At 45.1% G+C, this 23,236-nt stretch overlaps 1 protein-coding gene across 1 annotated transcript in view; it reads left to right on the top strand.

Annotated features, from left to right (window-relative positions):
• The window catches only part of ABLIM2 (actin binding LIM protein family member 2), a 797,090-nt gene that overhangs the window by 608,034 nt on the left and 165,820 nt on the right, over window positions 1-23,236 (top strand). Inside the window, exons 13-14 of the mRNA XM_078678529.1 lie at window positions 14,152-14,253; window positions 14,711-14,764. Of these exons, the coding sequence (XP_078534655.1) occupies window positions 14,152-14,253; window positions 14,711-14,764 (156 nt within the window). The remainder of the gene's footprint in view (window positions 1-14,151; window positions 14,254-14,710; window positions 14,765-23,236) is intronic.

Raw genomic sequence — 23,236 nt, 5'->3', positions numbered from 1 at the left:
AAAACCAATAAATACACTGTCACAAATCTATAAAGCAATGCAAGTGGAAAAAGCACCAGGGTACCAATAAAGCACATGAGCGATGGAGCCTTTTCCTAGATACATCCCTAAGCATGGAAGAGTGGCAATCCTGTTGCAAATTAAACGAATATAAACATCAAATGAAAATCTGCACATTATACACTATAAATATTTGCATCAGATATACTACACACCCGCACGGCTATATAGATATGGGTTGCGCATTGAGGCGAACTGTCGTAGATGTGTGGTACCAGATTGCAGACTTCCTGCAATAAGCATGGAGATGTAAGAGGGTTGGGGTATATTGGTAACAAGTCGTGAAGATGTTATGCTGCATAGAAGATTGTAATCTGAAATGTTCGGTAAGAATATGCTTGATTAGGCCTATTAAGTCAGATAGAAGAGTAAAAACGTAAATTCATAGCGATAGCACTGCTATTAGCAAACAGAAGGGTGTCAATGCACTGGGACAGCAAAGTGAGCCCCACCTACCGGAAATGGATAAATGACATGATATATTGCAGAGACACACTGAAAATGTATGAGGAGGAACTGCCTAAAATGTCACAACCTAAAGACTTCTGGGAACAGCTAGAAGTGTATTCAATGGAACACCCAGACACCCTGGAGACAGTTGATGCGCAAACGCATAATGGACAGGACGGGCATGGCTGTGTAGAGACTTAAAATGTAACAGTAAAGATAGAACTAGAAGAGTGATGTATATTGAATTAGAACATTGGAATGTTGGGAGCTCCATTGAAAACAATGGAGTGCTCCGGGCTTATAATGGCTGGTATTAGCCTGGAGCTCCAACATTCCAATGTTTCTTTGTTCACAGCTCTGGCTGTGAACAAAGGCTTCAGGGAGCGCGAGGGCATTCCATTCCCCTCATGCTCCCATAAGGCTTTGTTCTTTTTTGTTAGAACATTCTGCCCTCTAGTGGCAGAATGTTCTAATAGCCTTATAGCCCTTCGTAGCTGGCTACATCGGCTATTAAAGTCCCTCTCCCTTTAACGCTGGCGAGGGCCTTTAATAGCCGGTATAGCCCTCTACGGCGGGCTATAAGGCTATAGTGAGTAAATGTGGTATAACCATGTTATGTTTGTTCAATGTTCTCAATAAAGAAAATAATTTCAAAACAATTTAAAAAAACAATATATTGAAATAAGAGCAGAGTCTGTGGGAGTAAATCCAAAGGCACCTATTTTATATGGGGGCCTGCAGCACAGCCCAGTGACATGACAGTCAGACCGGCATCGGGTGAACCAGGTACCAGAAGAGTGGGAATAGTCCCCAATGTACAGCCATGCCTAGTGGCGAACAAACACAGGAGTAGAATTTGCAAAGCTTTCTTCTTGCTTTTCAAGCCCTGCAATAGGCATGAAGGATTCGCGGGCTGTGCCTGGCTACAGTCACCCGAGTGGCACCAGTTTAGCTGGAGGTGGAAATGAGAGAGCAGCCATGGGCCCTGTGACCACATGGGAAGGGATTGCCTTGTGGGCTTCCCTGGAGATAGCTGATAGATGAGGTGTCAGTGATGCAGCACCTAACCAATGAATGATGCGGAGAGGGGACTGGTACTTATTTGAGACTTGTAGGGTAACCCCAGGGGAGAGGAAGGCACTCAAAATGACCGCATAGGGTGCCTTGCAAAATATAGGTGGGTTATTTCAAATCGGCCCCATGAATGCCCGCAGAAGTACCAGGCGGTGCCACCCAGAGAGGATGAAATGGCCCGAGGACCCTGGGCTACAGTAGTAGCAATAGCCTTGAACTGCCAAGACAAAACTGCTGAAATAGCTGCTTGCATACTATAGAGTACATATTTAAAACCAGCATATATCCCGCCAAACGGCCCTTGCCAGGCCCGGACTGGCCGTTGTGGGCAGCGGGCAATCCCCCGGTCGGACGCAAGGGGCAAGTCCAAACACATAGGCTGCACCTAAGTGACTGAGACTTCCAGTGAAATTACTTATTTGCAACCTGATCACAGCCAGACTAAACTTTGACCTGAAACTCAACACCAAGATAGTCGATTAGGAGAACCAAGCCGGAGGGGCTGAGCCGATGATGCTCTTGAGCCTGCCAAAAAGCCAAATGGTAAAACTCTTCTACTCAAAATGTGAAAATACCTGGCCTCCATAGACAGCCAAATAGACTATCTACCCAACAGAATGGATATGATGAAAGTGTGCCTAACCAAAATGCGGTATAAAGGTGCATTTTCGGACATAGAAGGCAATGCCAATCGTAAAGACGAGAAACTATTGCAAATGGAAAAGATCCTAGAACTCATAAAAGCAAAAAAGAAGACATTGAAGTGCTCTTGTGTTGGAGCATTCTTCGCATCTTAGGTTGCTGGAATTGGCTGCTAACACATAAAATGAAAGTCTCCCCCTCTCCCAGATGTTTGTGGGTGTGCATGTACACCATTCATTGGCACCGCACCAGCTCGGTAGTGCCAGTGTGCTCCATGATAGCGCACTTTTTCAATTACAGAAATCGCAATGTGGTTCTCATGCTAGCCAGAGAAAAATGCATACTAAAATATTAAGGTATGTCCATATTTTACAAATTACTATAGCTGTACAGGAGGCAAGGCATAACTATAAGTCAGTTAAGAGAAAGCTACAAAAGGCCAGAATACCAGGTGCCTTCATAAACTTCATCAGACTGAAGGTAACCACACAAAATAAGCTCTACATCTACGTGGATCCCTACGAGGCCTCCATGTTTCTAAAATTGAATTTGCTAAAGTGACCCAGGCATCACAATAGGCAAGAAGTAACTCCAGGAGCATGCCTCTGTGACAATCAGCCCAAGTAAACCTACATCCCAGACTGATAAGTAGGGTATAAAGGATGGGGATTCTGGTACTGAGTGGGCGTGCAACAAAAAAGTCCTTCAAATTGTATCAAAGTAACTGAAGAAATGCACCCCCAACACAAATCAGTACAGCAGATGTTGTGAAATATTTGGTAAGTTGCCGCCTACATTCTGGGGCAACTTGACCTTCACCCATTAACAGGGAATGCCTAACATATGAGGTGACTCTAATTGTTGTCTGACATAATGTTATGTTGAAAAGTTTATTGATATACTATTAAAGTGCATTCATGTGATTAGGAGGCATGCACTACCAGCTTCAGCTGGCAAGCGATATAAGTGTGCGGCTATCCAGAGGACCATACTGCCAGGCCAGTGAGATATACCCTATAGATAATCACTAAGTTTAAGGGAAATGATTGGACCCAACAGAACCTTTTCTCACCCATCCAACCCCACCTGAGACAAGGGATGATGCAACCCACACCTCTGTGCCAGCCTTGTGGGAAACCTCTAGTTTAACAAAAGGGACTTGGATTGGGTTTTAGTTTGTGCAAAGGATGGGAGAAAGCTTCTCCGACAAGTTGAGAAGGTCAATGTTGGAGGAGATGGAAGCTGTTCAGGTTGTAGCTAAATTCACAACATACAATGCCAATGTATGCCCCTGGATAAATCCCTGCAAATTTACCACCAGAACAGAGATGACATTGACATGCATGGGCAAAATCGCACAGCTAGTCTCCGCACATGCAGGTACTATACAGGAATTAAAGATATGCCTCCTGTAAGCTAAGACTCTGGGTTAGCTCTACAAAGTTTTCCATCAGACCAACAGGTGTCATAAGTGAAGTTAGTTCAATGCACAAACAATTGAATGTGAAGAAGCAGGTCACTGCAGCTGCACACAACCCCATTCAATGCATAGCTGAAATGATGTCCGTGTTTTCAGGTTACTAACATTCCCTAAACATGCATCCAGGGATGCAGTGGTAATTTGGAAGCCCAATTTTATTCTTTTATCACCTGTTGCTTAGCACATCTAAAATAGTTACACAAAATATTATTACAACAGCACTGATGCATGTTGCGAACAATGATAATAAAATGAACATACATTTCTACCTCTACCATAGTGAAAATATAATCTAGCAACCTTACACCCTAAAATCTACTTCTGTGCACTACACTACGAGCGCTTGTAGTAGCATGACGTGCAGCTAGAGATTCTTGGGGAAAATCAACCCACTGCACACCTGCTTACAGCAAAATGCTGTAGTTATCAGCAGTGGGAAGAAAGTGTTCCCTTGAAAGAAAAACACACATCAGCATCAGCTCCTCTTCTCCTGAACTTGACTCTATATCAATTTTCAGTGCAGAATGGGATGCTGTGGCATTATGACAGTCTGGCAGTATCTTGCACATTACTCTGGAGTGAAGGACCTCTCCTGGCAAGTTGTTGATTGAACTTTTTTTTTTAATACTTTGTTTCATCTAAGGTAGGAATTTTTGACATAACCTAGGTATGCCTGATATAACCTGTATGCATTAATATGTTAGTCTAAGATGCATTCTTATAAACAAACTAGCAGCCCGTCCCGACCTTGTCCGGGAGCATTCAGGCTTCCCCTACCCCTGCCTCCCCTGACATTGCCCAGCAGCCCGTGCCCCCGCCCACACGTCCCCCGCCTGCCCCGACATTGCCTTTCCTCAGCCGATCTGTTTTCCCGCCTGGCCCGACCCCCGCCTGTCCTGAGTCAATGGAGGTCGGACAAAATGTTCCACCCGTCACCTTGTTAGTCCCCGTCCCCCGCCTGCCCCGACATTGCCTTTCCTCAGCCGATCTGTTTTCCCGCCTGGCCCGACCCCCGCCTGTCCTGAGTCAATGGAGGTCGGACAGTAGTACGTGCAAAATGTTCCACCCGTCACCTTGTTATTCCCCGTCCCCCGCCTGCCCCGACCCCCGCCTGCCCCGACATTGCCTTTCCTCTGCCGATCTGTTCTGTTGTAACTCCCCGTCCCCCGCCTGGCCCGACACCCGCCTGCCCCGACATTGTCCCCGGAGCCTTACCTCAGCCGCCGCTCCTCAGTTCAACGCTCCTCGCCGCTCTGCTCTTCACCTCCTGTCCGCCGCTGCTCCTCCCCTGTGCCATGTCCGCCTCTTCTCTGCTCGCACCGCCGCTGGCCTGTCCACTGCTCCTCACGTCACCGCTCCTCCCCCGCGCCATGTCCGCCGCTCCCTGGACGCCGCTCCTCCCCGTGCTCCTGACGCCGCCGCTCCTCCCCTGCGCCATGTCTGCCTCTCCTCTGCTCGCACCGCCGCTGGCCTGTCCGCTGCTCCTCACATCACCGCTCCTCCCCCGCGCCATGTCCGCCGCTCCTCGGACTCTGCTCCTCCCCGTGCTCCTGACGTGAGCACGCACGTCGCGGCCGGCGCTACTTTGGAGGGACTACTTTTTTTTTATATACATTTTGTAAATAACGTTTATTTTTTATATTTATATAGCCTATAACCATCTACACACTCTGACGATTTCAACGGTGTATCAGGTGTGTAGATTGGCGCTGTGGTTCCCGAGTTTACCCGCCTCAAAGCCTGAAAGTTCTTACTTTATTATAGTAGTATAGATAAGGTAAAACATGTCAATTTAGATGACACTGTTTATGTTATTGTTATTATCTGACATTGAAATAGGATGACAAGGCACTTGTCCCAGACTGATGTCGCATCAGGTACCTTATTTAGGTCATTGTCTGCACATCAGGTGTCTTATCAGGGTCATTGTCTGTGCATCAGGTGTGTAAATAATGTCATTGTCTGAATGACTTGACACTTTCACACTTTTCTTAGAAAGATAATGACAGATGACACCTGCAATAAAGGCAGACTTGTCAATGATTTGACAAAAATAGAGAAATAGAGTCTTGGTCTGCTCAAGGTAGATTTGGGCCTTAGGTACTTTACATCACTGGCATGGAATGTTTGGGGACTATACAACCAAAGCCAACCTAGATAGACTTTAGCATATTTAAGGCACAATATAGACATAGCCACACTCTGGGGAAGGCATCCTACTGAAACCACATATTCGTGAAATAAGGGGGTCATTCTATTATTTCACCTCTCATTCATCATTTGCCAGGGGAGTGGCTATCATCTTGAGGAGTGGATTACAATTCTGACCATTGCAGGGGATTACTGATCCCAAGGGGTGGTACATAGTAACACAAGGCATGTGTGGAGGAAAACGTGTTACCATTGTGAATACATGTGGCCAACACCCCACCATGCAAGGACTGACCTTCTACTCACCAGTGCAAAATACATGGTCCAGGAAAGATTTCTGGCTAGCCACCAAAGATGTGTGACCTTGGCTGACCTCTGTCAAATACTTGCTTAGAACAATATCCTACCACTCCCTGGTGGGATTAAAACTGACCATTCCAGGATTGCAGGAGATCGTCCTTCCTTGCAGATCCCCAGTGGGAGTCCTGCTGGACACAGTGCTGTTGGACGAGACATATGACTATTTTTAATTAATCGTACGTTCTGTGTATAGTACCAGGGCAGTGTGGGAGGCATTTAAGTCGGCCATCAGAGGGACCTCTATTTTGAAACATTTGGGCATATGAGGACAATCCGGACATTCTGAAAAACATTTATATAAATTGATTTGTTGCTTTTGCACTCTGGAGGACTAACATGCAGCTTATGGTAGCACTTGGTCATATCAATGATATCATTGCAGGGATTCGAAAATGTACCAAGGTATCACTTCTGCTGGGTAAAAGGAGAATGGCTATGAATTGGCAGTGTGGACCACCAATGACGGAGGCGGCCTTGCTTAAGTAACTAATATATTGAAGCAACGAGCTACATGCATACGCTGTAATGTTTCCACAGATACCCAGCCCTAGAGACATATAGGTCACCGTGCGCACCAACCTCTCCAACATTAATGGCCCCATGCCACAAACTCTCACAATGCAATACTTGAGCCCTATGTGCGTCATCTAATGGACACCTCCTTTGAGTCCCAGGTGGTCCTGAACGCCTGGAAGCAGGCAGTGGTACTTCCTCTGCAGAAGAAGGCCAACGTCAGTTTCGAAAAACTGGACAACCTCCGTCCCATCTCCCTCCTGCCCTATATGGCTACGGTGGCGGAAAAAATTGCCAATATACAGCTTATGCAGCACGTGGAGAGGGCTTCGCTACTCCACGACTCGCAATTTGGCTTCCGCCCCCGTCATTCGACGGAGTCTGCTCTTCTCGTGGCGGTGGAAGCACTAAGACAGGGTGTGGACGAGGGCCAAACTATGGCATTGATCCTTTTAGACCTAAGCGCAGCGTTCGACACTGTAGCTCATTCCACCTTGCTACAGTGTCTGAACGGAGGAGGGGTGACAGGAGCTGCGCTTGGCTGGATCACGTCCTTCCTGTCTGATAGGCGTTTTCAAGTCAGGCTAGGGAATGCTACTCCAGGGAGATTGAGTTGGGCCAGGGCGTGCCTCAGGGCTCGTCTCTGAGCCCAACCCTATTTAATATCTACGTCTCCCCCCTGGCGGCCATCGTGGAAGGATTTGGTCTTCGTCTGGTGTCCTACGCCGATGACACGCAGCTGGTCATCTCCCTATCGCGCGCGCCCAGTCTTGCAGCGGACATCTTCAGGAACTGCATGCAAGATCTTGCTGCCTGGATGTCCGCAACCTGTTTAAAATTGAACGGCAGCAAGACTGAGGTGCTCGTGGTGGGGGGTGGGCCGTCTGCGTGGTCATCGGCGTGGTGGCCGCCCTGCCTGGGTGAGGTTCCAGTCCCCTGCCGTGAGGCCAGGAACCTTGGGGTGTGGCTGGACCGGGACCTTACCTTCGGCCCACAGGTCGGACGGGTGGCGGGGGTATGCTTCAGTGTCCTGAGAGCCCTTAGGAAAGTGCTAGATCTGCTTCCCATCTCTGCTCGAAAGACGCTGGTGCATACCCCCGCCACCCGTCCGACCTGTGGGCCGAAGGTAAGGTCCCTATCCAGCCACACCCCAAGGTTCCTGGCCTCACGGCAGGGGACTGGAACCTCACCCAGGCAGGGCGGCCACCTCGTCACCTCCCGACTTGATTACATGCCCTCGTCACCTCCCGACTTGATTACGGGAACCTGCTTTTTCTGGGGGCCACGGGTAGGGTCATGGGCCGCCTGCAGGTCCTTCAAAACGCGGCAGCACGGCTGGTACTCAGGCTCCCCAGGAGGTCTTCCGCTAAACCAGCTTTGCGGGCCCTCCATTGGCTCCCCATTGAGAGGAGAGTGGAGTTTAAGGCCCTTGCCACTTGTCACCGCATCTTGAGCGGCAAAGCGCCTAGACCGCTCCAGAGCCTAATAACCCACTACGAGCCCACACGCAGTCTACGGTCTTCTCAGACTGGGCTGTTAAAAGTCCCCAGAGTATCAAGAGCACGCATGGGGGGCAGGTCTTTTAGATACCTTGCTCCCAAACGCTGGAATGCTCTCCCGCTGGAACTGCGACTTGAACCCTCTGAAGTCCTGTTCAGAAAAAAACTGAAAACACATCTTTTTAGCAGATAGCCTTTTGCGGGAGGAGGGGGGACAGCTACTTCACTTATCACAGCGCGGGGACACGCCAGTGGCGTAACCAGGCGCTTAATAAATGCCCAAAATAAATAAATAAATAAATATAGGGCAATATAAAGATAATATATATATATATTCCAAAATTCTCCATTTGCCCAAGACGAGACGCACTCAGGAACATCTAATTATCTTTATTAACGCAGGACATGGACTGCTGCGTGTCTCCCCAACACGTTTCGGCAATCAAACTTTGCCTTGATCACTGGTAAAATCAATGACCACCAACAGGAAGGCTGTCTTTATATCAACTCCAAGGAGAGTAACAATGCAGTCTGGTCCTGTTAGTCCATATGGTATTGAATGCAGCAATTTTAAAATTATGAAGAAGTTTGTGACACCCACTGGGCAATTAAATTGATTAAAGAACTTCCACAACCACGATGCAATGCATGTATATGCCCACATGGGCGGGATATTTAAAACCCATCACAAGTGCGATATGAATCATTGCTTCCTCACCTCTTGACAAGCCGAAACCAATGACCAAGGGTGAGGTAATGCCCGAAACGCGTTTGGATTATTTGGCACATGTTAAAATTGAAACATGTGATGCTGTTTGCCCTGCATGTCCTGTAATTAAAATGAAGATAACACGACTGTGCGTGGTGCCTTCATTGTTAGGAGCACTTTCATTTGGATGTATCAACGGCCTGCTCTGATCACGAGGGCGCCCGCCGCTTACAGTGCGGATCCCGCACCTTACTTGCTTGCAGCAACCCACTGTGGTATGTCATTTTAAAACTATGGAGAAAATTGCAGGACCCACTGGGAAATTAAATTGATTAAAAAACTTCCACAACCACGATGCAATGCGTGTATACGCCCACAAGGGTGGGACTTTAAAACCCATCGCAAGTGCGATGTGAATCATTGCTGCCTCACCTCCTGACAATCCGAAACCCATGACCAAGGGCGAGGTAACGCCCGAAACGCGTTTGGAATATTTGGCACATGTTAAAGCTGGACCAAGTGATGCTGTTTGGCCTGCATGTCCTGTAATTAAAAGGAAGATAACACCACTGTGTGTGTTCTGCATGCCTCCAAATAGTGCCATTTGAGTGGTGCATGTCAGTTTGACATGATTTTAGCTTGAGTGAGAGCCATTTATGTGAGATCAGGATGGGAAATATATTGTCACAGTTTCTTTCTCCTGAGACCTTTCCAACTCTTCTGTGTACTGCTGCTTTGAGCGGAGATAGGTGAATTTACGGAGTCCCTACTGGAAGGGAGTTACCATAATTCAGTCTGAAAGTGCCAGGGTCTGTATGACATGTTTGAAATCAGGCTCTGGGCGGAATTGTTATGTACCTTAAGCAGTCTGAGTGTGTAACTTGGGTCCAGACTGAAGGTAGCTTTTAAGTAGATTTATTAGCACAAGTTACAGGTATACAAAACCCCACCAGGAGCGCCTGGCTAGGTGCTCAGCCCAAGACCAACTGTGATGAATCAGGTCATAACATTCTAAATGACATCACATTTACAGAGTTCCACTGGTGGAGTAGAGGAAGACATGTGAACATATTTATTAAGATATTACAGAGTGTCAGTAATGCTACTTCCACAATCTTAATGATGGCTGTTTGTAAGTTCCGGCGTTTTTCCAACACCCAAAGAATCACAGTGTTTTCAATGACTGGATTGCTGTTAAGAACTGACCATTCTTTGAGCCAAGCTGGTATCAAAATGACACAGCTGAAGGGTTACATGAGGAGAAATGTTGTTTTTATTAGAATTAATTTCTAGAAGTGAGCAGACGTCCAAGACTTTATCTCATTGATAACTTGGCAAAGCTCATCGACATCCTTTTGAGATGAGATTTTTTAATTAGAGGTGTGTTTCATCTGCATAGAAGTGGTAAGTGATGTGTGAGGGCTTAGAATGGAGGCCAGAGGATTATTTGCCACATAATATAATGCAGAATGTTATTGTTTTGGTATCGCTTGTGGATTAGAGTTGAACTTGAATCATATCGAGAAGGTGTCAGAGATCTGATGACCTACCCGGGTGGGCGTAGCCAAAATTCCCTGGTTTCATCCTATCAAAACCCTTTTGCAGAGGCTGTGCCTAGATGTCTATTATTTTTTCCTAGAGCAGCTATGCCAGTTATCTAGAGTAAGAGTCAAAAATGTTTATTGGGCGGCTGCAGCCATGGATATAGTGACCAAGAGTACAGGCAGTCTTACACCGTCTTTTATTGAGTTTAAGCCGTGTATGAGTTTTGAGGTAACTATTGACAACATTGGACCCTCTCTGGCACGTAAAAATTATCTGCAGTTTAGATATGGTATCCTCTCTGTCAAATTCTTTCCTTCAAACTGGTCTGCAGGGAGTGAGGTTGGTGATGACCAATGTCCTGCTTGTGGAGGGGAAAAGAATTATTGAAACGCTTATTGTTCTTTTGCCCCCAGTACAATAGTCTTTGGGCGAAGTGGATCATTCCTCTTTGCAAGAATCTTGGTGCCACGAGCTACCAGGTTGCCTTTAGAATCTTGAGTGCTAGTACATACAGGCCCCATGTTTTTGGTGTGGCTAAATATCTGGATCTGGATATGGCTCTCCATGGGCCAATAAAATGTGGTAGCCATCACCCGAGTAACTAAAGTAGGGAAGCAACCCAGTGGAATGTCTTGTAAACTACAAAGGTGTTCAGCCCATGAAATGTTTTGCTCTGTTTTAATATTTTACATTGTTTTTATGATAACAGCTGGACTTTTTTTATGTTTTGCGATTTTGAAAATAGTTTTTGTTATTTTTACTTTGCTGATATGTGTAATCGAAATAAAGTGTTTTGACAGACTGATAAAATTTGAATTGTACGAAGTGGCCGGCATATCTGTCTTGCCACAGTATATTTTGTAAACCATGTTTGCCATACCCGGGAGCCTGCATTTTTCAGGGAATGTTATTGCCATTTGCTAATATCACCTTGAGGAAAGCTGATGGTAAATGACTAGGCATATTATGATCAGGGCACCGGCTAGGATGTCGACTTACTTGGCGAAATGACATTTAACTCACCCCCCAATGGGAACTAGGACAAAAAGTGATGCTTCTTAGGTACGTTAGATGTTGCCAAGCTTGTGCCACCATGAGCTTCTGGTAAAATGGTACAGGGCCACCATATTGGTTGACAAAAATATTGCCACAACTTCATTATCCTAAGCATTACTTCCCATGGTAAGTCTAGGTAAGCAGGTGTGAAATTAAGAATAGTAAATACATACATACCCTGCAATGTAGGGATAGGTGATTTAGGGATTTGATATTATTATAGCTCAATATTGTTGACCTCTATATAGTGCCACACAGGTGCCTGGAGTTTCTGTGCCTTAGCAATGGGCATGATGGTGGGGACACCCAGATCATGATGATATGTTTGTGTTAACTCGCCAAACTTCTCCTAACCCCTAGTACTGCTCTGATATTGAACTCCAATGTAAAAGCTATACCCATTCTGTCTCCCAACCCTCTGATTGTTGGTAAATGGCTGAACTAGCAATTTCATGGCCTCCTCCATTTCTATGTGACCTGCATGAATCGGTGGCGTGGTGTTGCAAAGTTAAAGTCTACACGGGCTCCCTGTTGGTGAGCGGTTTCAAGCAGGTATTTGCTTTTGGTTTAACCCGCTATGCTCTCGTGAACCACCCACTGTTGCTGGGGATGTATTGAGGGCACCTTAGTATGTGTTTTGTTCTTAAGTTGATCATTACACAGTGTTGTCCATGTAGGGCTGTATTTTTCCTTTGCCTTATTTGATGTCGTCAGATGCATTTAATCCTTGGGCTGTGCATAATGTGTTTGCTGCTCTGATTGTATTGCGTTACACATATTATATGTTGTGTTCGACAACCAATAAAGAATCGTTAACAGAAAAAAATGGTAAACAATGGAGACTGGTTGAGCCATGGTTGGAATGAAATGTAAATTCTGCAAACCACAAAATTCATGGGAGCAACTGTGTGAAATTATTAATTTAGGCACTTCTTCAATGTTTGATGTGCAAATTCTATTTATACATTTTACTGAAAGGCAGCTTGAGGTTATACTGTTGTAATACATGGGATTCTGCAATCCCTTATAAAAGAACAACTCAATCTTACGACAGTCGAGTTAGGACATCTTTAGTCACCTGCAATAATGAAATGACGTGACTGCTCAACTGTAAAAACGTATTACAGTTTTACCATGATATCAAAGTGCCTGACGGAGCCACCAGTCAGGGAGAATATCTCTCTGCATGTGTCTTAACATTCTGAGTGACATAACTTTTTTTACTCTGATATAGAGTAAGCTGATTCTAATATATTTTTATATATATTTTTATTATAAAAACTACTAATTTCTTTTTTGTGTGTTTAATTTTGCACTACAAACTTCACTTTTATTATTTGTGTCTGCAACAATAGTATTTATTCCATAGCAAAGAGCAAGACACCAAGGGTTTATGTAGTTTGTGTGGAGAGTAATACGGTGACCACCTATTATAAGGAATAAAATACCCTCTGTATGTTAAAAAGATATTGCAAGTCACCTCCGAGTTCTATGGCAGTATAAAGCAACTTGGGCATCGACCTCATTCCTCTGTATGGTGGGGGGTACTTTAGGTCATATATTCAATACCAATTATTACTGCGTGTGCTGTCAGTCTTTTACAATTCTTTCAATAAATAGTCATTAGTCTGCTAAAATGAACAACTGCCTTTTTCTAATTATCGCTAATCTTATCCTCCAATTCACTATAAGGAAGGCAAGGACTCAATTCTGCCATATAGTCTATTCTCTTGTGGTTCTAATACAAGAAAAGGAACAAGTGCGACTTAACAGTCGTTCTGCTGTTACGTTTTTATACACACTGTGCCAAGCAGTAATATAGGTGCCATCTACCTACCCACATTTTGGGTCATACAAAAACCAACACATTCCCAACTGCTATAAATATAAGAGCAACATATATCCTTCTGTTAGGCATCAATTTGTGCTTGCTTCCATTAAAATTACACATTTCCTTCTGACGAGGTCGACTTTAGGTCTTAGTCACCAAGTTGTATGAAATGGGAGATGTAACAATATGCTGCTTTCTCTGACAACTTACACGTGTATTTTTTTCTGCCCAGGTCTAAATATACCTCTTGTCCTAATCAATTAACAAAATGTTCAATACGTGACATCAAACACTGCCTTGTTGCACATGCTATACCTTAGCATGTAAATTCAATGCTTGCTCCTCAGAAAACCTTCAGAGTCATGGGATCCTCTTGAGGTCCATGAGTTTCATCAGACGAGGAGTTCATCCGTTAATGTATAGCACATTTTTAGATATACATGAATATAACATTAATTAAGCCAACTTTAGCGCCTTGATGTCTTGCTCTTAGTGAATGCAACCAGGCACTCCAGCACTGCTTGTGAAACGTGTATATGTGTGTCTACAAGTACAAAACAATTGGAAGCCAAGGTAACATTCGAAAAAGGCCCCCTTTTGAAGGGGGTGATGTGTTCCCGCCTGACCCCTGCACATGACCTGAACTGAGTGCTCAATGCAGGCATGCACGTGGAATATTGGATCTGCAAGGGGTTGTGGGGGTGCTCTTCTGCTTGAAGTACTCTACTTTGCTTTCCTTTTTTTTTCCTTTTATCTACTTTCTTTGCTCTTCCCCTTGGAGGCAGTGAAAGTGGTCGGAGCACTCCGAGCCTGTCCACGCACTCAGACAGCAAATCTTCACCTTCCTCCTATCAGCAGGCTCCGAGACACTTCCATGTCCCAGGTAGGCCTCGGTGGCTTGGCTGTCTTCCGCTACTGCTTCTGTCTGTTCACTTGCGCTTTCTGATTGGTGGCTGCATCCCAGTGTGAACATTTCATCCAATCAAAAGTTGATCTCTAAGTATATTCACTATCCCATCCACAACTGCTCAACTGATAACCAACTACGTATTTTGTGAGGTGCATGCTCGCGCCCTTAAACGCGTTCTGCATTTTCTATTCAGGGGCTCTGATGTCATGTCATGCACATATATGACGTTTTACGTTTGTGTTCATTAGTTACTCACACAGAAACCAATAGGCATGGTTCATGTTCACTAATCATAACGCATTATTGCTTTGTAACAGCAAGTTCAGTCATACCAATGGACTGGGCAGTTCCACTGTATGTTTTCAGTCGACTTAAAAGAAATATTTGCCTATCTCACTCTTTTGTTCTTTCCCTTTTCTTTCCTGTTTAGACACCGGAGTAAAAGATAACATCTATAGAAAACCCCCAATCTACCGGCAGCATGGTACAGTCCGCTTTTCTTTTGCTGCGCAATACCGTTTGCATGCTTCTGCTAGCGAAAAGCCGTGCAGGTCGCAACATTGTCTCCTAAATCAATGTGGGCAGGTGTCCTGTGAAAAGTAAAGCTCACCGCACTAGGGGCCATATGTATCAAAAAAGAGTTTTGCAATTCTCAAATTGCGATTTTTAGCGCATCACAATTAGAGAATCACAGATTGAGAATGCAATTTCAAGGTTGCAACGGTGTCAAAAGGACACCCTGTTGCACCCCTGAAATATGCATGTGTGCACATTTTGCGCACACACATACCCTAAGAACATGTATGTGTGACATATGGCACTTTTTAAAAAATCGAAAAAGTGCTTTTTTGAAGAAAATCGCAAATTACCACCAGCTTGAAGTTGGTAGTAATTTGCAATTCCTTAAAGCCAAATTGCAGATTTCTGGTGCTTCCAGAATTGCATTTAAGGAATCGCAATTTGCAATTCCTTAATTGCATTCACAAAATAGAGAATCACAAATTTTGCAATCCTCTATTTTGCGATGGCCTTTTGGGATGATACATCCCAAAAGGCTTTTTCCTATTCGCAAACCGGCCGATTCTGAGAATCTGCCCATTTGCAAACGGGAAAAAGGCTTGATACATATGGCCCTAGGTGTGGTGGGGGCGAGCTTGCATTCTGTGTGTACTTGCAATTCTGCAACACAAAACCAGATAGAGGTTTCTGCTGCCATGGCTTTAATTGTGTTACCCGTTATAAAAAAAAAAAAAATGCAAGCATTCTGCCATTAGGATTGCAAAAAACACATTGGTTCAGTCTTCGATGTCATTATCTGTTTTTTTTTTTTCATTTTATTTATTTATTTATTTATTTATTATTGCGGCTGAACCATAGATGAATACATCAGTTGCCTTGAGTTCTATCGATCTCCATTGCTGCCCAAAAATTACTTGGATAATAACATTGTGCATTCTATTCATGCATTATTCATAGCATTTCTACAGACAGATTGTGTTACTTTGTTTTAAAAAGCGAGACTATTTTTTATATTAATTACATTCGATGAATTGCAGGACTGCACATAGATAGTAGGCATTGTTTTTGTTATAATGAAGACACAATCCAGATGTGAGTAAACTCTTCTTTATTGCTGTCACCCTGCTCTCCTCACTGACAGGAATAGTGCACAGGGATGAGTACACGGCAGCCCCACACCTCACGGGGCAGAGGAAAGGCTGGGGGGGGCATGACCCTGGTAGTGGACCAAAGACCTTCCCACCCTCAATTCCGAACTGTTCGCCAGATACCACATCCTAGAACCGGTAGAACAGGTTGTTAGAACACAAAACTTGGATCCGGCCCCTCTTCGCTTTGTACCATTCTTACTTGACCCCTCTCCCCTTCTTTACACACCCTTGCGAAGTGGCCCCTTCTGTTACACTTCATACACATGGAATTTCTTGCAGTACAATGCATGCTATTAGCAAGATGATTATTGCTTCCGCACCTGAAGCATTTCAACCCTTCTGTGACATTGAAGGGCTTATCACTCTTTACCTCTTTAGATTTGATCTTGTTATCTTCTCCTTCTCTTTTGTCTTCCAACACCAACCCTTTTATTTTATTCACACATCCCATGGATTCTTTTGGTTGGTCCATCTCCTGGATGCATTTTGCTGTGTGCTCAATGGAGTGGGCGATGGCCACCGCTTCCCTCAACGAGGGATTCTTAGCCAAAAGCTTTTCTTTTATCTTTGGGTTGTGGGTGCATCTCACCATTTGATCCCTAATGAGGGAATCATTCAACTCCCCAAACTCACACAGCTGTGTGAGACCTCGGAGAGCGGCAATGTAATTAGCTATGGATTCCCCCTTCGCCTGCACTCGTGAAAAGAACTTGTGACGCTCAAGCACCACGTTGACCTTGTCCCCAAAGTGAGTCTCTAGTTTAATCATTGTAATTTTGAAGACATCTGAGTCTAGCTCGTCGTCTTCTAATACTGGGTTAGGGAGGGTGTCATATATTTTCCTCCCTTGCACTCCTAGATTGTGAAGCAAAACATGCTGCTTCCGCACTGCTGAGAATTTCCCCCCCCCTATGGCTATTAGATATGAGTCAAATAAGTTGATCCAATCCTTCCAGTGTATGACTGGATCGCCGATGTCATTTAGGAAGGTGGGGGGGGGTTTCATAGAAGAAGCCGCCATGTGGAAAGTTAGCAGCTATAAGCACCCTTGCACCAGAAGGAGGTGGAAAGGGAACCTTGGAGGTCCTTACAGGTGTTGAGGTATTTGAATTCTGGCTCCCAGAAACAGTGGACTAAGAATATGTAGAGGGGGGGGGGGGGGGGGGTCGATCAACTTCCTCTGACTAGGTGAAACAACACTACTAATGGTAGAGGAGCGCAGCTATATGACCTAGGACGTGGAGCAGAGTACCTCTTACACCTGACACTGATAGGGGAGGATTCCCCAACACCTGCGCTATATTGTTGAAAGTCACAAGCGTCTCTAGAAACGCACACAATGTCACGCTCAGCACAATACACTAAGGTATGTACCTGGACTACCTGACTATCACAACTCATAAGAGGTGCACTTAGAACCACTGCCCACCTCCCTGAAACTACGACTTTAAGGGATGGGGATCCCACAGGGATGCTCCTAGTACTCAATATAGATCAATACTCCTTGCCCCTCCCCTGCCCATCTGAACATATCACAAAGTACAGAGTTAACCATACGAAACAAATGTGTACATGTAAGCACAGCAAATCATGGATATTGTCCCGCCTGTAAATCAGAAATTAACACAGTACAGAGTGAACTGTGAAGGAAAGCGGATATATTGCCCCCACGTACTTGTACTTGGCACCACCCACTGTATCACTAACACCCGGTTTGTAAAATGCCACTGGATGCACAAACCCCCCCACCCCAAATGTAACACTACCTGCTAGCTAACACAGGCACACTGAGTTATGGGTACAATGGTGTATATGATAAATGAGGTAAAATACAGCAGCCCTGCTGCCGCTGGAAAAAGAAGAAACCGGATCGAGCTGCAGGAGAGCGCAGGCTGCACCAGGGAGGTGGCAATACCCAAGGGCTAAAAAAATACGAGGACCTAATGTGGATAAGGAAAGGCAGTCTTAATGGAAGTCTTGCTACGAAATAGGCTGTCCCAAAAATCACCACACACTGTATGCACGAGGACCAATTTGAACTGAGGTACGTAGCTGTCTTACGGTGCGTAGGCAGACCTCAAAATCACCAAACGCAGTCCAAATCCGTATGAGGGACACAGTCTAGTGGCAGTCTTGCTACGAAATTAGGCAGTCCCTCAAAATCACCAAGCACACTCTTACTTGAACACGCAGTCCCAGTACCACTTTCTTCCACAGGAATGATGTTCCAGCTCCCAAATTGACCTTTTACAATCCCCGGTTACCACTCGATAGCCTCAGCAGTGGATTTACTGCCCAAACCGGGAAATGTTGAGGACGCCTGTACGGCGGCCCTGAAGGGGCTGGAGCGCCGGGCTTTGTCTCTAGTTGGGCTTCCTGACAGAATTTCTCTTCAACGAGGCTGCGCAGGCCCCGCACCTCACAAGACTGAAAGAAGTAGCGTCTTAGATCGGCGCCTGCTCAATGCTGACAGGAAATGCCCACAGAAAAGTGGAGCTGGGGAAAAAGAAACTGACGAGGAAACACTGAGGTGCCGGGCTTCCCTTGCGCGAACTGGTGCACTGACGAGGGCGCTCTGAGGGGAAACTGACAGGAGGCGCTCCGATGACAGGAACCTCCGGCGTGCGGCAAGAGCACCCTGAGAGGAATGGCGATCGGCTCGCAGAGGCACCAATTTGACCAAAGTACTGAGTGAACTGATCGTAGACCTGTGTTCAGTCGGAGGCACCTTTGACACGGTTGCTCCCAAGCAACAAGGTGGTTTCCCGCGCTGTTGACCTGATTGATGAGGTACTCTCAGTCATGAGCCGCAGTGGAAACAGAACCTCTGGCAGATCAAACCGAGGGGAATCCTCGGTGGGAAAGTTGAACTGCGCGCAAAGGCACTAACGAACGAGGGCCAGGACACAATGAGAATAAAAAAAAAGCTAGAGGCAGGACCTGTTCCTGAAGAGATATTGATCGCTGTCCCCCTCACTGCCTCAGGAGTCGCCGTGATGATTCACGCTGGCCTCATACGCTGGATTCGGCATGCCGAAGTACTGGTCACAATGAACTTTTCTTTACTCGTCACTTGCAAATGGAGAGAGTACTGAAAGGGGGGGTGACAGTACAGCCCCCTGCGCCGAAATCATAGCTGGATCCCAGGTTCTTCCCTTCGTCGCCAGTGTTATAATGAAGACACAATCCAGATGTGAGTAAACTCTTCTTTATTGCTGTCACCCTGCTCTCCTCACTGACAGGAATAGGTGAACATTCCAGGGATGACTGGGGGGAATATACCAAGTGGCTGGGGCAGGGAGGGGGGATGGGACGTACCATATTGAATAAGAAAACCATGCACAAGTTACAACAGTTTTATATGTACTCTACAAAAAAACTGGTATTTAAGCATCTTCTGCATTTCAGCAGGCTGTATTAGAGGGCTCTGTGACATCAGAAAAGTGCATGATGTACTTATTTATTTTGCATTTCTAGGAGGCCCATGGGCGTTACGGTGCTTTTTAATGACGAGTATAACAGTTGCAAGTGAATTAGAGCAGTTACAGACATAAACAAAAATAACACGTAGACAGTAAATGCACAGCACAGTAAATGCACAGCAAACTGTGAAATAACACAGCAACTTTATACATAATTAATCATACAGACAGCAACTGAGTGACTTTACAAATCCTGAGACTCGCAGGGGGTAATCCAGGGGGGTTAGGTGAAGGGCGAAGTATCATGAAGAAGAGGGTCAGAAGAGGGTAAATGTTGCAATAAGGAATGTCAAACAAGGGGATGATGTGATTTGAAGGGTGGCGGCAATAAAACATTTTGTAGAGACATGTTGCAGCATGATGGGTGGACAACGATTAAACCGACTCCTGCTGAAAGGTAGTAAATGACTCAATATTTTAACAGTCTCTCAAACCTTTAGCAAATGAATGCATCATGCACATTGAAAACACTCATGCCTTGGCTATTAGGAACGGCTAGGCTGGGATTTGCAACAATTCTGTCTGCTGAGACATTACCACACTCCACCAGAAGAGGTCAGGTGAGGACCATGTAATTTGTTGCTGAGCTGATGCTGCTTGTCCTGGCCTACTCGACACACCGGGTCCAGTAGTCTACCCTGAAGTAGCAGTCAGCTGGGTAAGGACAGTTGAGACCTGCAGGGCCTGGTCCCATATGGGAGTGGCAACAGAGCCGTTGGCTGGTTCTGGGTCTCCCTGTCTGCTATGTAGTTCTAGCAGAGTAACCTTTAATCCACAGGTTTTCTAAAGTTCCCGGCTGGGTATGTTCCAGTTCAGTACATGCTTGGAAGCAGTGTTGCAGTGACTCTCCCGCATGTGTCCCAGCCCTCATCTAGTATGTGTGTGTCTATGGGTGTGTTTAGTGCCCGGTGTCGGTGGGTGTCTGTAATTCTGTGTGTGATAGCATTCTCTTTCTGTTGGGGAACGGTCTGTGGGGGAGATTTGTGCATACAGGCATCAGAACTACCTGTTTGGGTAGGCATCTTTTTTAGGTCTGTCTGTGTGGATGTTTCTATGTGGGGTCTGCACTTGTGGGATATGTTTGTGGTGAAGCTGTGTGTTTGGGATTGGTCTGTGAGTGTGAATGTCAAGGACTCTATGCATTTGTTTTCATGTGGCAAGGGGATTACGTGTCTGATGGTCCTTATGTGTAAAATAATGCGTGTGTAGATCTCTGTTTTTGGATGTGCATGTAAGCTGGTCTTTCTGTGTGGTCCTTGTATGTATTTGTATGGGTGGTTGTAGTTGCATGTGTTGATGTGAGGATGGATTAGTTTTCTGTTTGGATGTCTGACTATGTTGGTCTGTGTGTTGCGGGCTTGTGGGAGCAAAGGTGCATGGTGGTGTGTGTTTGGTCCCTTAGTTTGGAGGTTTTTTTTATGTGTGTGGAACATGTATTGTGTGTACGAGGTCAGTGTGGCAGCGGCCTTTGCCTGTGGTGGCATCTCAGTGCAGCTGTGGGTGCAAGTGTTTGTGTATCAGAGATTAAGCACGTTTGTGTACTTGCCTGTGGATGGTTTATGCATAGTGATCATCATTGTTTAGTCTGTCGCTGTTGTAGTCTGTGACTTCTGTAGTTATTATTTGCACACACTACCACCAATGCTTTATTGATATTTCTAATTCTGTCTGCTCCACTCATTATTTCAAGCACTATGTTTGAAATCTTGCAATGAATGGTCTTTATATCAGATCTTGCATCATATATATGTTTTTTAATCCTGAAAATTGTGTCATTTTTTTTAAGAACTCACCTTATATGGTCATTATTTTAAATCCTGCCTGCGGTGGGTGGTGAATAGTGCTCCTCCTCTGATACGTTCTACATGCCTAATCTTGTCAAATATTTGAACACTCCTTAGCACACGTTTACAGTATTCAGCACAGATTTGCACATGTGTATTTCACTCATACATAGGTTATGCAAGATTTAAAAATTGAGGTCCTTGTAATTCAGGTTGTTCCGCAGGTGTTGTTTATTTTGATCGATGTTACAGCCAACACGTGTTTCGTCAGTAGGGAATGTAACCCTTGACTTTTTCAAGGCTATTTTCCTCGAGTGTTCCTTTTTCTTCCTTGAGGTGATAATTCCAACCCTCGAAGGGGTATCTGTTAGGGGACTTCGGCAGCTTTCGCCGTTGTTGCTATCGTGTCCTCGAATGTCCCCGCTGCTCCGTGTTAGACTGCACCTAACACGGAGCAGCGGGGACATTCGAGGACACGATAGCAACAACGGCGAAAGCTGCCTCAAAGCATACCGATACTGTGGCAAATCACTGAAGAATAACCTACTAACGAACCGAAGTCCCCTAACAGATACCCCTTCGAGGGTTGGAATTATCACCTCAAGGAAGAAAAAGGAACACTCGAGGAAAATAGCCTTGAAAAAGTCAAGGGTTACATTCCCTACTGACGAAACACGTGTTGGCTGTAACATCGATCAAAATAAAAAACAACACCTGCGGAACAACCTGAATTACAAGGACCTCAATTTTTAAATCTTGCATAACCTATGTATGAGTGAAATACACATGTGCAAATCTGTGCTGAATACTGTAAACGTGTGCTAAGGAGTGTTCAAATGTTTTTTAGGCACAGCCTATGTTAGAAGAGGAAGTGTGGTTCTCTTCCCCTTATAGCACCGTTCCCAAGATAGAGTAAACAAATATATAAAGGTGTACAGTCCCCTGAGGCGCCGCATCCTAGTACAATACCACCAACCTAACCCTAACAGTAATCTTGTCAAATAATCTCATTGTTGCTAACCCATCCCCATATGGTCATTATATCAAAGTTTGAATATGGTCACATTTTAAATCCTACCTTTTAATGTTGCTATTTTTATTGGTTCTTGAGATTGTCATGCCATTGTTGGAGAAAGTGTTTTAATGACGGAATGGGGACTGCCTCTGATTCCTACATCTGAAATCCAACCTCTAGGCTGAGTAGTGTTTTTACAAGAAGCTTTCTCCTGAATTCCCAACCAAGACAGTAATTGTACCATGTCACATTACAAGTTGAACACATGATAGGTGTAGAGAAGGGAGATGTTCACATGCTGCATGAGAGAAAGGTACTGAATGGAAGGCGAAGGGAGCAGATTACGCAGTGACTTGCCAGTGAATTAAGGAACATATTTATGAGAGGTTTACAGAATGTTTGCACCACGCAACATGGTACATGCATGATGTAAACCTCTAGAATAGATTTATGAAGTCACGCAAAGCCACTTTGCTTGGCTCGGAGTGGCTCCATTAATCTGGTTTAAGGCAACGCAGCACAAATCACTGCGTTGCCTTACTCTACCCTGACTAGGGGCTCCATAGGCATTGTGGTTCGTGTTCCCATGCAACTCCCATGGATTGTGACGCATTCCCAGACTTACAAGGACTTGTCAACCTGGTAATGTGTCAGAATCTTACTTATCTTTATTTCTCCTAGTTTATTCCTCTTTCTATGTATGCTGCAGAATACAGCACACATAGAAAGAGGAAAAGCCTCTCAGGATTGTTTTTGTGCAGGAAGTTGCCCCTTCCTGCAAAAAAAACCAATACTGCCTACAACACAGGCATCCTTGGGTGCCAGTTTTGGTGAAAGGCTGCCGAAACTGCGCAAGGGAAGAGCACAGGAAAGCACCGTATTGGACAAATAAGGTACATTCTTGCCCTTTCCCTGTGATGAGTTTTTACATACCACCAGCAAATACCCTTACACACACCACTCTGGAGGAGCAGGTGTGTGTGTGTGCGTGCGTACATGCTTGAG

Source organism: Lissotriton helveticus, chromosome 2_2, assembly GCF_964261635.1.
Source record: "Lissotriton helveticus chromosome 2_2, aLisHel1.1, whole genome shotgun sequence".
Classification (NCBI taxonomy): domain Eukaryota; kingdom Metazoa; phylum Chordata; class Amphibia; order Caudata; family Salamandridae; genus Lissotriton; species Lissotriton helveticus.
Note: the sequence above shows the minus strand (reverse complement) of the source record. Positions and strands in the feature narration are given on the sequence as shown.